The 13,907-nt window shown below is 43.4% G+C and overlaps 1 protein-coding gene and 1 long non-coding RNA gene across 7 annotated transcripts in view; one reads left to right on the forward strand and one right to left on the reverse strand.

The window, feature by feature from the left end:
• ACOX2 (acyl-CoA oxidase 2) overlaps positions 1–13,907 on the reverse strand; it is a 32,433-nt gene that overhangs the window by 4,044 nt on the left and 14,482 nt on the right. For 3 of the 6 annotated variants that reach the window (XM_020280406.2, XM_020280405.2, XM_012789365.3), the window contains 3 exons: positions 13,594–13,699; positions 8,911–9,128; positions 236–368 (listed from right to left, as the gene is read on the reverse strand). In XM_020280406.2, the coding sequence (XP_020135995.2) occupies positions 236–368; positions 8,911–9,128; positions 13,594–13,699 (457 nt within the window). Of the gene's footprint in view, positions 1–235; positions 369–6,272; positions 6,564–8,910; positions 9,129–9,981; positions 10,109–13,593; positions 13,700–13,907 lie in introns of those variants that run through there. The other 3 variants (XM_076009122.1, XM_076009121.1, XM_020280407.2) reach the window with 3 other exon arrangements.
• LOC105884924 (uncharacterized) lies at positions 300–4,545 on the forward strand. Its single transcript, XR_001160420.3, has 3 exons — positions 300–390; positions 677–728; positions 3,413–4,545. It is a non-coding gene; the product is annotated as an uncharacterized LOC105884924 (long non-coding RNA).

Raw genomic sequence — 13,907 nt, forward strand, 5'->3', positions numbered from 1 at the left:
CTGGTCTTGAACTCCTGAGCTCAAGGGATCCCCCTGCCTCGGCCTTTCAGAGTGCTAGGACTGTAGGTGTGAGCTACCATGCTTGGCCTTGTTCTCTAAAAGTTTTTAAAACAGACATGTGATGCCAAGTGATTTCCAGCCTAATGGGAATCAATTAAAATGGGAAACCATGGATGTATATTCACTGCTTGTTCTCTGCTCTTTTACATAATTCATAATGTGTCCACTCAGCTACCTGAGTATTGGTTGGTGACTTCTGAGCCCACTGGAACAGACGTTCATAGACATTTCCATCATAACAGCCAAGTGCTGAATTTAAACACTGATCAGTGAAGTCAAAAGCATCAGTTAACAGGATGGCATCCTTCCTGAGAGAGGAAACAAGAGTTCGTGAGTATTTCTGATTGCTCTTATGAACCTAATGAATTTGGGATGGTGAACACCTCATAAGGAGTTACATCATTTGCTTTCTGAACAATTCAGATTTTAGTTTTTAATTTTTAATCCGTTATATAAGTGTGGTATAAAGAGTCAGAGTTTCTTAAGGTTTGTTATTTAAAAAGCAGCATATCTCTGTCTCTTACTTCCATCTTCTCCCCAGAAGCAATCAGTTTCAATCTTGTAGCTGATACTTGGGTATTTGCCTGAATGTCTAAATAGCTTGTTTATATTGCAGCTTCTTGATGGTTCAATTTTAGATATTATCTGTAGACTCTTCATTACAAAAGGTAAGGATTTATTTTTAGCACTACTCTCTTTTTAATTTTTAAATTATTTTCTTTTTTGTAGAGATGGGGGGGTCTCACTGTGTTGTCCAGGCTGGTCTTGAACTCCTAGCCTCAAGCAGTCCTCCTGCCTTGGCCTCCCAAAGTACTGAGATTACAGATGTGATCCAATGTGCCCAGCCTCCCTCTCTTTACTCCTACCTTCCCCCACCCCCATGCTTCCTCCCTTAGGCCTTTCTGCCTCTCAGTATAGTTAAAATTTTGGCCACACCAATATTCAGTGTTGACATTATGATGACTATGTGTTGTCAAAGTATTTGAGGTGACTGGGATACTGCACCCAATTTAATCCTTCCTTGATGACCTGTCATCATCATTACAAACCTTATTACCTATTTAATGTCCCTCTGCCCCTTGTAGTCTCACTTTCTTCCTTATCTAGCTGAAATTTCATGGTCTTTTATATTTACTCCCTCAAAAATATTAAGTAATTTTTCTTGCTTTGGCATACTAGTTTAGCAAAACCCATCCTTCCTTATCTCCAACTTTCCACTGACTTCATGCTACCACCTTTGTAGCTATATGTGGCTGGAAAAACCAGTCCTGACTGATGCAGCAAGGGTTCTAGTGGGCCTCGATTGCAGCTCAGCAGTCATGTTACATTGCTCTAGTTCACTTACTTCTCTTAGGTGATTATTTCACATCTTCTCTTTAATCCTCAAATCTATACTACCCACCTGCTTTGTCTCTCTTACCTGGTGATTTTGTGTCCTATTTGACTGATAAAGTCAAATAGGACACAGTAAGAGAATTTCCCTAAGTTCCCACCCCTGCATTTATACATCCAGGGCCTTCTTTCTTCTTAGTACAGGTCAACTCTCTAGGTGCCCAGATTACGCCAGTCAGTCCCTCCTTGTCTACCAGATGATGCCCTTTCCTCTTGCCTACTAGGGAGCAATGTTTCAGAAATTCTTCACCTTTCCCCTACAATGTCAAAATTTCCCTCTCTCCTGGATCATTTCCATCAGTACACCAAAATGCTGTCATTTTTCCCATCTTAAAGGCTTTGACTTGATTTTTCCCTCTAGCATCATGGCTCCCCTTTATGACAAAACTTCTTGAAAGTGTTATGCCCATCTGTGCTTACTACTTCCAGTTTTCCCATTCTCTCTGAACTGGACCCATTCAGGTTTTTACTCCCCCTATTCCACTGAAATACCTCTTGTCAAGGTCGTGTTGTCTTTGGAGGGTCTCAAGACTTAGTACTTGGACCTTTTGTCTTCATGCACTCACTCCATGTAACAGCAACCCTCTCATGGCTTTAAATATCAGCCATGCACCAGTGACTTCTAAATACATCCCTCCAGTGTCACCTGCTACCAACATCTGTACTCGGATTTCTAACAGGCTCTTCAAACGTAATGTGTCCAAAACCAAACTACTAATCTGCTAGACTAAACCTCTTCCTGTCTATCCCACCCAAACCTGGCCCTCCTGTAGTTTTCTCCATTTATGGTAAATGGCACTTCTGACCTGGCTAAAAGCCTTGATTCCTTTCTTCTTTCTTGCCCCACATCTAATCTGTCAGCAAATCCTGTTCTACCTTCAAAAGATATACAAACTTTGACCACTTCCTGCCATCTCCAGTGCTATCCCTGGTCCAGTCCACTATCGCCTCTCACCTGGATTACTGTGCTAGCCTCCCACTGATCTCCCCCCTTTTCACTCTTAATTATTGATATGGCAGCTGGAGCGAGCCATTAAAAACATAGATCAGATTTGTTCAGGTTGTGTCTATCCTATGCTTAAAACCCTCCAAAGCCAAAGTCTTCATTTCAGTCTTTGCAGTGACCCACCCTACCTTCTCTTGCCCCTCCCTGTATTCCCTTAACTCTCTGACCTCTGCTTTCATTCTCTACCTCACTCACAGAAGCCATTCCTGCTTCTGTGGCCTCTTCTCTGTTCTCTAGATGGATGTGCCAAGCACACCCTGGCTTCCAACGGTTGTACAGTCATGTACCACATAATAGCATTTCAGTCAGTGATGGACTGTGTATGTGATGGTGGTCCCATAAGATTATGATGGACCTGAAAATCCCATTGCCTAGCAATTTGTACTCCAGTTGCCTCCAGTATAGGCAACAGTACAGTACATGCTATACAGGGTTGTATCCTAGTAGCAGTAGCTATACCATACAGCCTAGGTGTGTAGTGGGCTGTACCATCTAGTTTGAGTAAGTATACCTTATGATATTCGCATAGTGCTGAAATCACCTCACGATGCATTTCTCAGAGTGTATCCCCATAAGTGAGGCATGACTGCACTTAACGCTCTGCCTGGAATACTCTTTTCCCAGCAGCCACATAGCTTCTCCCCACCTTCCTGCAGGTTTTTCCTCAAATGTCACTCTCCCAGGGAGGCCTTCCCTGACCTGTTTAAACTGTAGGACCCCCACCCCCAGCTTTCCTCTCTCCTCTTCCTGCTATCCTTTTCCTCATAGCACTTATTACCATTTCCCATAGTATGTATTATTTTGTGTGCATGTCTGTCTGTCTCCTCTCCTCTAGTCTGTAGACATTTGTGGCCCTGTCCAGTCTGAACTCATATCCTTCATTTGAAGGATGTTTTCGTGAATTATTTTATTAAAGATTTACTCCCTTCTCTTTTCTCTGCCTTTTCTTTCTAGACCGGTTATTGAGATAATGGACAGCTAGGACTGGTCCTCTTCTAAAAAATACTTTCTCTAAGAAAAATCTTTTGACAAAATTCAACACCCTTTCATGATGCGAACACTTAAGAAAATAGGCATAGAAGGGACATACCTAAAAATGATACAAGCCATATATGACAGACCCATAGCCAACATCATACTGAATGGGGAAAAATTGAAATCATTTCCACTTAGAACTGGAACCAGACAAGGCTGCCTACTATCTCCACTTCTGTTCAACGTAGTGCTGGAAGTCTTGGCTACAGCAGTCAGACAGGAAAATGGAATTAAAGGTATCCAAATAGGGGCAGAAGAGATCAAACTTTCACTGTTTGCTGATGATATGATATTATATCTAGAAAACCCCCAAAGATTCAACCAAGAAACTCCTGGAACTGATCAATGAATTTAGTAAAGTCTCAGGATACAAAATCAATACACAGAAATCAGAGGCATTCATATACGCCAACAACAATCTAATTGAGAACCAAATCAAAGACTCAATTCCCTTCACAATAGCAACAAAGAAATTAAAGTACCTAGGAATATACTTAACCAAGGACGTAAAAGACCTCTACAGGGAGAACTATGAAACACTGAGGAAGGAAATAGCAGAGGATGTAAACAGATGGACATCCATACCATGCTCGTGGATCGGCAGACTCAACATCATCAAAATGTCTATACTGCCCAAACTGATCTACAGATTCAATGCAATACCTATTAAAATCCCATCAGCATTCTTCACAGACATAGAAAAAATAATTTTACGCTTCATATGGAACCAAAGAAGACCCCAAATATCAAGAGCAATTCTAGGCAACAAAAACAAAATGGGAGGCGTTAATATGCCAGATATCAAACTATACTACAAAGCTGTAGTAATTAAATCAATATGGTATTGGCACAAAAATAGGAATATGGACCAGTGGAACAGATGTGAGAATCCTGATATAAAACCATCCTCATATAGCCATCTAATCTTTGACAAAGCAGACAAAAACATATGCTGGGGAAAAGAATCCCTTTTCAATAAATGGTACTGGGAAAACTGGATAGCCACCTGTAGAAGGCTAAAACAGGACCCACACCTTTCACCTCTCACAAAAATCAACTCACGCTGGATAACAGACTTAAACCTAAGGTATGAAACTATTAGAATTCTAGAGGAAAAAGTTGGAAACACTCTCCTAGATATCGGCCTAGGCAAAGAGTGTATGAAGAAGTCCCCAAAGGCAATCACAGCAGCAACAAAAATAAATAAATGGGACATGATCAAACTAAAAAGCTTCTGCACAGCCAAAGAAATAGTCATGAAAGTAAACAGACAACCTACAGAATGGGAGAAAATTTTTGCATCCTATGCATCTGATAAGGGACTGATAACTAGAATATACTTAGAACTCACGAAAATCAGGAAGAAAAAATCAAATAACCCCATTAAAAAGTGGGCAAAGGACTTGAACAGAAACTTTTCTAAAGAAGACAGAAGAATGGCCAACAAACATATGAAAAAATGCTCAACATTCCTAATCATCAGGGAAATGCAAATCAAAACTACAATGAGATATCACTTAACCCCAGTGAGAATGGCCTTTATCAAAAAATCTCCAAAAATAAATGCTGGCGTGGTTGCGGAGAGAGAGGAACACTCCTACACTGCTGGTGGGACTGCAAACTAGTTCAACCTCTGTGGAAAGCAATATGGAGATACCTTAAAGCGATACAAGTGAATTTACCATTTGATCCAGCAATCCCATTGCTGAGCATCTACCCAAATGATCCAATGACACTCTACAAAAAAGACACCTGCACTCGAATGTTTATAGCAGCACAATTCATAATTGCAAGGCTGTGGAAACAGCCCAAGTGCCCATCAATCCAAGAATGGATTAATAAAATGTGGTATATGTATACCATGGAGTACTATTCAGCTCTAAGAAACAATGGTGATATAGCACATCTTATATTTTCCTGGTTAGAGCTGGAACCCATACTATTAAGTGAAGTTTCCCAAGAATGGAAAAACAAGCACCACATATACTCACCAGCAAATTGGTATTAACTGAACAGCACCTAAGTGGTCACATAGGTACTACAGTAATAGGGTATTGGGCAGGTGGGAGGGGGGAGGGGGGTGGGTATATACATATATAATTAGTGAGATGTGCACCATCTGGGGGATGGTCATGGTGGAGACTCAGACTTGTGGGGGGAGGAGGGGATATGGGCATTTATTGAAACCTTAAAATCTGTACCCCCATAATATGCCGAAATAAAAAAAAAATACTTTCTCTATTTTTTGTCTGTCTTTTTGCTTTCTTTCTGTGGGATTTCTGCAACTTTATCTTCCAGTCTTTGAGTTTTTCATTTTTGTTATCATTTTTTAATTTCAAAGAGCTCTTTTTTGTTCTGTATATATTACTTTTAAAATAATTATATTCTGATTCTTATTTTGTGGTGGCATAAAATAAGAACTCTTAGCTCTTTAGGAACTCTACTGATTTTTTAAAAAGTTTTCTTCTTCCTGTGGATTCTCTTGTATCCTTGGAGTTGCCTTGTCCTTGCTTGTTTTGGTCTCCATCTTTCATATTAGGAGCTTTCCTGAGGTTTCTGATCATAGCTAAGAGCAGGGCATTCACTACCCAATGAGAAGCCTTTGGGTGTGCTTGTTAATGTGGGGTGCACCATGGGGTGAATTAGATCACTGGGGGACTTAAGTGTCAGTGTCCTTTGCTCTTTCTGCTTGAGCTGGTCAGATTCTCCAGAGAAGGATCATTACTGTCTTCCTGCAGGGTACTAGTCTGGCTCCCATTTTTTTGAGAACCAGTGGGAAGAGGGTTGAGGGAGGAAGGTGATGTTCCCTGTTTATTCTACCAGGGCAGGGTCAAGTAAAGTCTTAAAACCACTCACGGAGGAGGAGGGGAACTGAGGATTCAGTTCCTTCTGAAATGGCATTTCAAATCATCGTTCAGTCTCAGGGTAGAGGTGCATAGCGCTGCTAATTCCTGGGCTCTCTGGTTAACTTGTTTGCTAAGTCTCCATCTGTTCTTCAACTTCCATGTTTCCTCCACTGTTCTCTTTCTCTCTGTGGGTTTATCCCTTTTAAAACATTTGAGTCCTTGTGCTGATGTTTTAGTAGGGTTTCAGGAAGGAACAAAAAAGTAAATCATATGTTTAATCTGCCATCTTTACCTGGAAGTTTCCTAAGTGAGATTTTATGACTACTTAACTAAAAACCATTTGGGTCAGTTAAGTAACATTACACAGAGAGCTAGTTCTAAGTGTCACTTAGAATAGTGCATTGTCCTTCATTTGTCATCTCAGAAATCTGAGGGAGATAATGACTAGTCAAGGCAGGAAACTGTGACACAGAACGGTTAAAAGCATGGAACCTGCTCCATACCGAATTACCCTGCAATAATAAGATTACTTAGGAACCATAATGTAAGTAAATCAATTTGTGGGTTTGATGCATGTGTAAGCTGGCAGCTTGCATAAGTGCTGTCTGTCTTGTCTTGAATTGTAAGTCTCTGGAGCCAAGGCAAGCACTTAGAAATGCTGTTTGCAAATAGAAAAAAGTATTTATAGGATGTTAAGGTGATCTTTTATATTTACTACCAACCAGGACTAGCACGTTATTTTCTTCATGTGCCTTTTTTTTTTTTTTTTTTTTTTTTGAGTCTCGCTTGTTGACCAGGCTAGAGTGAGTGCCGTGGCGTCAGCCTAGCTCACAGCAACCTCAAACTCCTGGGCTCAAGCAATCCTTCTGCCTCAGCCTCCCGAGTAGCTGGGACTACAGGCATGTGCCACCATGCCCGGCTAATTTTATATATATATTAGTTGGCCAATTAATTTCTTTCTATTTATAGTAGAGACGGGGTCTTGCTCAGGTTGGTTTCGAACTCCTGACCTCGAGCAATCCGCCCGCCTCAGCCTCCCAGAGTGCTAGGATTACAGGCGTGAGCCACCGCGCCCGGCTTCTTCATGTGCCTTTAATTGCTGAGTGTTTCAGAATGGCCATGATGCACTTGGGCTTGAACTGTGCAGTAATTAATTATGCTCTTAATGGTTTTCACCATTGGATTCTCTATATTAGGGAAAGTTTAATACCTGGGGCATAATTGTATCAAATGTATTTTTGACAATTTTTGATGATTTAATTCAACAAACATTTACTGACTACCAAATATCTGTTAGGTGCTTATGTGTAGTCATGAATAGTATGTAACTTATTATATATTGTTAGAAATAAAGAATTTGGTCTAGTATTTTTTTAAACCTCTGTCTTAAAATCTTATTTTTGAACATGTTTAAATCTTTTTCCGTTTTTTTTCCTCTTAGACTTGTCGATAATGAAAACCATTGGAGGACCCCCCCCCCCGCATATAATAGGCATTATATTTTCTGCCCGTGAGTCTTAAAAAAGTTATCTTCTTTTTTTTTGTTTTGTTTTTTTTTTTTTATTTTTTTAATTTTTTTTAATTTTTTTTTAAATTTTTTTTAAGTTATCTTCTTAAGTTAGCCCATTTTTCATCTTATAGAATAAGATGGAATATGGCAAATAATTTGTATTGTTTTACTTTCTAATTTTTCCAGTACCTTAGTGAGGTTGAGCTTTGGTTTTGATATGTTTTTAAAGCAATCATTTATATTATAGAATAACAGGATGAAAACATTGCATTAGTATTTCATAGCCCTAAATGGTACTGCATTAAAGCTGCATTTAAAAACTGTTTGTATTATTTATTGCTTTGCAACCCAATATATGAATTACTGAGTTAAAAAAAAATTTCATCTTGAAGCTGAGGGAGAATTAAAGTAAGTTTACTAAGCATGGTAAGAATTTGCTTAAGCACATTCAATAAAGACAGGGATATGTTTGAAGCAAACAATACCTCCACCTGGACCTTAACATACAGGTTAAGAGCACATGCTGAGGGGTCAGATAGGCCTGAGATTGTGCCTGGCTCCTCCTCTGGCTAATTGTGTGACATTGGGCAAGTTAACTCCCATAAGCCTGAATTTCCTCTGCAGTAAAACAAGGAGATTAACAGTGTTCATTTTAAATGAGATGATGCTTGTAGCACAGTGCCTGGCACGTAAGTGCTCCTTAAATGTTAGCTGTGACTAAGACTCTTATTATTAGCACATATTATTCATATGTAGCATGCTTCATTTTATTCATATTCCTTAGATATTGATCCTATTTCCTGGACCATATTGAAGCATTCAATTGAATTAGCTACTTTATTGTTAAGCATTTTTATTTCTATTTTTTTCATTTTTTTCTTTTATTAGTTCATAATGCTTTATGTTGGTGTGATAATGCTAGGGTGTAAACCTCTCCAGGGCTGTTGCTGCATTTTTCAGACTCCACATAATAATAAGGGTTTGGAGTTTGAAGTGACCTGTGAACAGCGTCTAGGGTTATTCTCTGAAGGCCAACACAGTTTGAAGTCTCAACCACTTACCGGATCAGGAGGAGCAAGTCCAGGTAGGCGGTTCTCGCCATGTCCACTTGGACCCCAGACAGGAAGCCATCATGGAGAAAGTCGCCTGAGTTCACCAGGATACCATGTAAGGCATGGAGGTGACAGAGACGCTTGAGCACCTGCTGAATTGCAGGTTCATTTTCTAGTTTCTGCAGAGCTTCACTAAAACTCTTCACAGAGGTATAGTAGCAGTGTGCCTACAGAGACACACGGAAGCGTTAGCCACTGATTTCTGATTTCCGACTCTAGAAGTCTTCCTGGAAGCCTGGCAAAACTGCTTGAATAAACTCGTTGCAGCCATGTGTTTCCCAGCAGGCTGACAATCAGCCGCCTTTCTCCTAGCTCACTTGGGGTCTGACAGCCTTTTTGATGGTATTTTTGTGTATGTGTGTGAGTATGTTGAGTGCTGGAGGGCTTTGAAACTTGGCCCTTGGTTTCTTCATTTTGCTTGGGCAGCTTTAGGTAGAGTTGAAAGTAGAAAGAAAGAATATTGGAGGCTGGCCTGGGGACAGTGGAAGGCAGCACCAGTTTTCTCAAGAAAGGAGCTACTGTCTGCCACGTTCAAGGCAGTGGTGTGTGTGCGCACAGGTGTGTGCACCATGGCATGAGAAAGGGAGGGTTCAAAGTATATATGGAGATTTATCCCAGCTAGAGCATGAGCTCCTTAAGGTGAGCAGTGCTGTTATTCAGCCCATATCTAACAGTCTGTCTCTGTGGGTTGTTAAGATAATGTCTTGGTACCTGTTGGTAAGTGACCACTGCCATCAACCCAGTGAGAGCCCCTCCGCCTGCCAGATGGCCGCCTTTTCTGGGACTCCCTCTTTCTCCCCACAGCCTAGCCACTAAAGGATCAATGCCTGACCAAATAGGAGGCCTTCAGGGCCCTGCTTTCCCCAGGCCCAAAGTAGTTTTTCATTGGTTGGTGCCCCTGTCTTATTGGTTTTAAATATTTTGAATATTCCCCCTCCCCAACAAGTACACATAATTATTAATATCTTATCATGTAGGATGTGTGAGTTCTAGGAGGGTGAGACAGGAAGAGAGAGAGTGGAGTTTTTCAAATCTTTATGTGCACACAGATCACCTGGGGATCTTGTTCAAACGTGGGTTCCACGGTGAGGCCTGAGACCATGCATTTATAATGACTCCCCTGGGATGCCCACGATGCTGGTAGTGACTGTAAGTAGAAAGACTTAGACTGTCTTGGGGCTCAGCAGAGTTCACCCAGAGGGACAAGGGATGGGGAAAGGTCATTTCAGGCAGGGGGACCTTTGTATGCAAAGGGCTGTACTTTCAGGAAGCTGCCAGCAGTTTATAAGCTGAAGCGCTGGGGTGATGCGGCGATGATGGAGGGACTGTGGGAGTTAGGGTGGACCTGTACCTGGGACCCAGGTCGATGAAGGGCTGTGAATGACCTGGTTGGGATTTTATTCTGTGGGGCCAGGGAGTCTTCAGCAGGGCAGTGACCTGATCAGGTTTCTCACTTGGAAAGAACCAACATTTCCCAGGGCCTCACACAGGTACTGACAGCCCCACTTTGCAGCGCAGACCTGGTGCGCTCACAGCCACGCCGGGCTTGCAGGGTTAGGTCGGGGAACATGAGCAAATGTGCTGTGCCACCTCTGCGGGCTCTGGCAGCCTTTGATGCTCACAGTGGGCTCAGCGTGGCAGAACTGGAGACTCACGTTTCTTTTACCTAAGCCGTGTTTCTCTGTCCTACTCCGAGGGCCACAGTCTCAGATGCTCAAGGGTCTGGGTTGAGGGGTGGATGATGGAAAGCTACCCAAGGGCCTCTCTGCCTTGGAAAGCAGGATGGGACTAGAGGGAGAGAGAAGGCGACCTACATGCTTTGGGGAAGGCCGAGCAGAACCTTGGCACCATGCTTTGAACACGGTGAACTTTATTCTGTATATGTGTTGGTTTAAATCCTGGCTCCTGTCTAATTTGGGGGTGAGGGTGGGATATATAACACTTACGTGCTAGGTGCCTGAGTTTTACATGTATTAACTTATTTAATCTTCATCACAATCCTACAAAGTAGGTACTGTTATCAGCTCCATTTTGCGAATGAAGAGATGGAGGCTCTGAAAGATTGAATTTCTTGCTCAAGGTCATATGACTAGGAAGCAGTGGCAATAGGACCCTAACTGGGCCGTGTTCCTAACTGCTACCCTGTGTTGCCAAAGCCATGGGAAACTGAGGCTGGATTACAGCGAGTACCAGCATTTGCTCCAGTGGTCCTGGGGACTGCCACCTCTGCTGGGCAGAGCCTGAGATTACAGGACCAGAGCCTGTCAGAGCCAAAAGGGCTTTTCCATGCACCTTTGTTTTATGGACAGGGGAGTTAAAGCCCAGAGAGGGAAAGGGCTGCTGAGGTCACACACAGCTGGGGCCAGATCTTAGCCTGTGGCTCCTCCTTGTCTTCCCCTCTGTCGACGGGCTGCCTCCCACACTGCAGTCATTCTCGACTTGTACATATACGGTTTCCAGAGGGGACCCAGGTGAGAATTTGAGCTTTCTATAGAGTAGATAACCCCCACAAAAGCATAGAAAGCCCTATCCATCATGACCTCAGAGGCTCAGCTTGGTTACCACCACCCCAGTACTTGCTCTTCTCCCCCAGGCTGGCTGAGCTTCCTGCCCTTGGCACCCCCCAGAGCTTGGGGCTCACCTCAGTCACTCATCACATCCTCCAAGGTGTATGGGGAACGACAGCATCTCGATCAGCTGTTTCCTACCTCTGGGTCTTAACTCCTCTGAGTTCTCTTCCCATGCCCTTAAGATAGAGATGATGCTAGTCTCCCTCACAGGGTTGTGTGTATTCAATGAAGCAGCCCTGGTAAGCAGCATCTGGGCCCTTTGAAGGCGAGGCATAGGTTTGGAAGACAGACAAATGGGCAACCGTGGATCCTTTTTTGGTAATTTGATGGAAGCCTTGGCTAATCCTTTGTGTTGATGGGACATTGAGCACAGCAGGTGGTGGTGCCCCTGTGTAGGAGTGATCAGAACTGAGGGTTGCAGAGTTAACAGCCGCACTGGCGGGTGTGGTGGAGGTGGTGAGTCAGCAGGTGGTCCTCGCACCCAGACTGCACAGCTCAGCCCACCCCCGAGGGCCTTTGCACTCCTTCAGGGCTCTCGTGTTTGAAGGATGCCATTTTCTGGGCCCGTGGCCTGAGGGTAGTTTTCCGGTTGTTGGCAGGGCCAGAGACTGCCTAAGCTAGAACTCATGAGTCATTCTTACCCTTTCCCACACCGTCACTCTCTTGAGGCCTGTCTCTTCCACCTATCCACTTCTGTCTATGGCCTCCTCCACGCTCGTCATCAGGACTGCCCTCGCTCCTGGCCCAGACCACTGCTGCTCTCTCCCAACTGGCCTCTAGCCTCTGGTCCTTCCCTCACCCTGTAGCCTGCATGATTCTTCTAGAATGAAACTCTGATCACTTCACTCTCCTGATACAAATTCGGCACAGTCTTCCCAATGTAATGAAAACAAAACCCAAACTTCTCACAATGGTACAGAAGGTCCCAGGCCTTGTCTATCTCTCCTCCCTCTCCTCCCTCCCTTCCTTCCTCTCCTTGTTTCAGTCTTCTTCCTGTAGGTCCTCCTTGGAAGTGTTTGCACTTCCAACCAAGCATTGTGCCTCTCTTTGCCTCCTCCTTTTGTACATGCTGTTCCCTTTACCTGGAAACCTTCCTCTCCGAAGCTGCCACCCATGACCCTTGGTTAATTTCAGCTCATCCTTTAAGTCTTGGCCTGTTTCCCACTTCTTCTGTTAAGCGTTTCTGACTCCCAAGGTGGGCAGAGATGCACCTGCTTTAGGGTCCCATCGTAGCCTATATTTCCCTGTCGTGGTGCTTCCTTGATTGTGGCTGTGTATGGGCAGTGGCTTCACTGTTGAGCACCCAGCCCCATGCCTGGGTGCTCAAATATTTGCCAACTGATGGTAAATTATGTGCAAACACAAAACATAGTGGAAATTGAATCAGACATCCAAGAATTGCTTGTGGGGCTAAGGGGAGACTTTACTTGCTTTTCTGTCTGGGAGGAAATATTTGAACAACCTGAAGCAAATCCAGTAACACTACATCATTACCTTTCCCCCTAAGAGCTGCCAGCAAGATTGCTTTGGAGTTAAGTCCTTTAATTAAAATAACCCTGGACTTGGCCGGGCGCTGTGGCTCACGCCTGTAATCCTAGCTCTTGGGAGGCCGAGGCGGGCGGATTGCTCAAGGTCAGGAGTTCGAAACCAGCCTGAGCAAGAGCAAGACCCCATCTCTACTATAAATAGAAAGAAATTAATTGGCCAACTGATATATATATATAAAAAATTAGCCGGGCATGGTGGCACATGCCTGTAGTCCCAGCTACCCGGGAGGCTGAGGCAGAAGGATCACTCGAGCCCAGGAGTTTGAGGTTGCTGTGAGCTAGGCTGACGCCACGGCACTCACTCTAGCCTGGGCAACAAAGCGAGACTCTGTCTCAAAAAAAAAAAAAAAAAAAAAAAAAAAAATAACCCTGGACTAAACCCTTAGAAGTAGAATGAGGGCAGGGGCCACTGAGCAGGGCTGGGGAATAATGGCAGAGCTTGGATTTTCCCAGTAGAGTAGCCTGCCTGGGAAACAAAAAGGGTCCCTTTCAGCTTCGGCTGACAGACAGCTCACCTTAGCAGCCTGGAGGTGTGTGACAGTGGTCTGGTTCCAGGCCTCGTGCTGGTCCTGCCCGGATTGCGTCCGGGTCTGTAAATGATATACTGAATCCTTTATGAGCCTGGAGATCAAAGAAAAAAAGGTTCAGCTGACTGAGTGGAAAACATAACTGATGGGCTGCCTGGGGTCCTTCAAAAATAGACATAATTTCTGTTTATTGACCACTTATGTGTCATAAAACTAAATGCCTGATACTCATTATCTCTTTTACCCTTTTAAGGGAAGGCATTACCAATTTGCAGTGGGGAGTCCAAGAGAGGTTAACTAAC

The sequence above is a fragment of the Microcebus murinus genome, chromosome 1 (genome assembly GCF_040939455.1).
Source record: "Microcebus murinus isolate Inina chromosome 1, M.murinus_Inina_mat1.0, whole genome shotgun sequence".
Lineage (NCBI taxonomy): Eukaryota > Metazoa > Chordata > Mammalia > Primates > Cheirogaleidae > Microcebus > Microcebus murinus.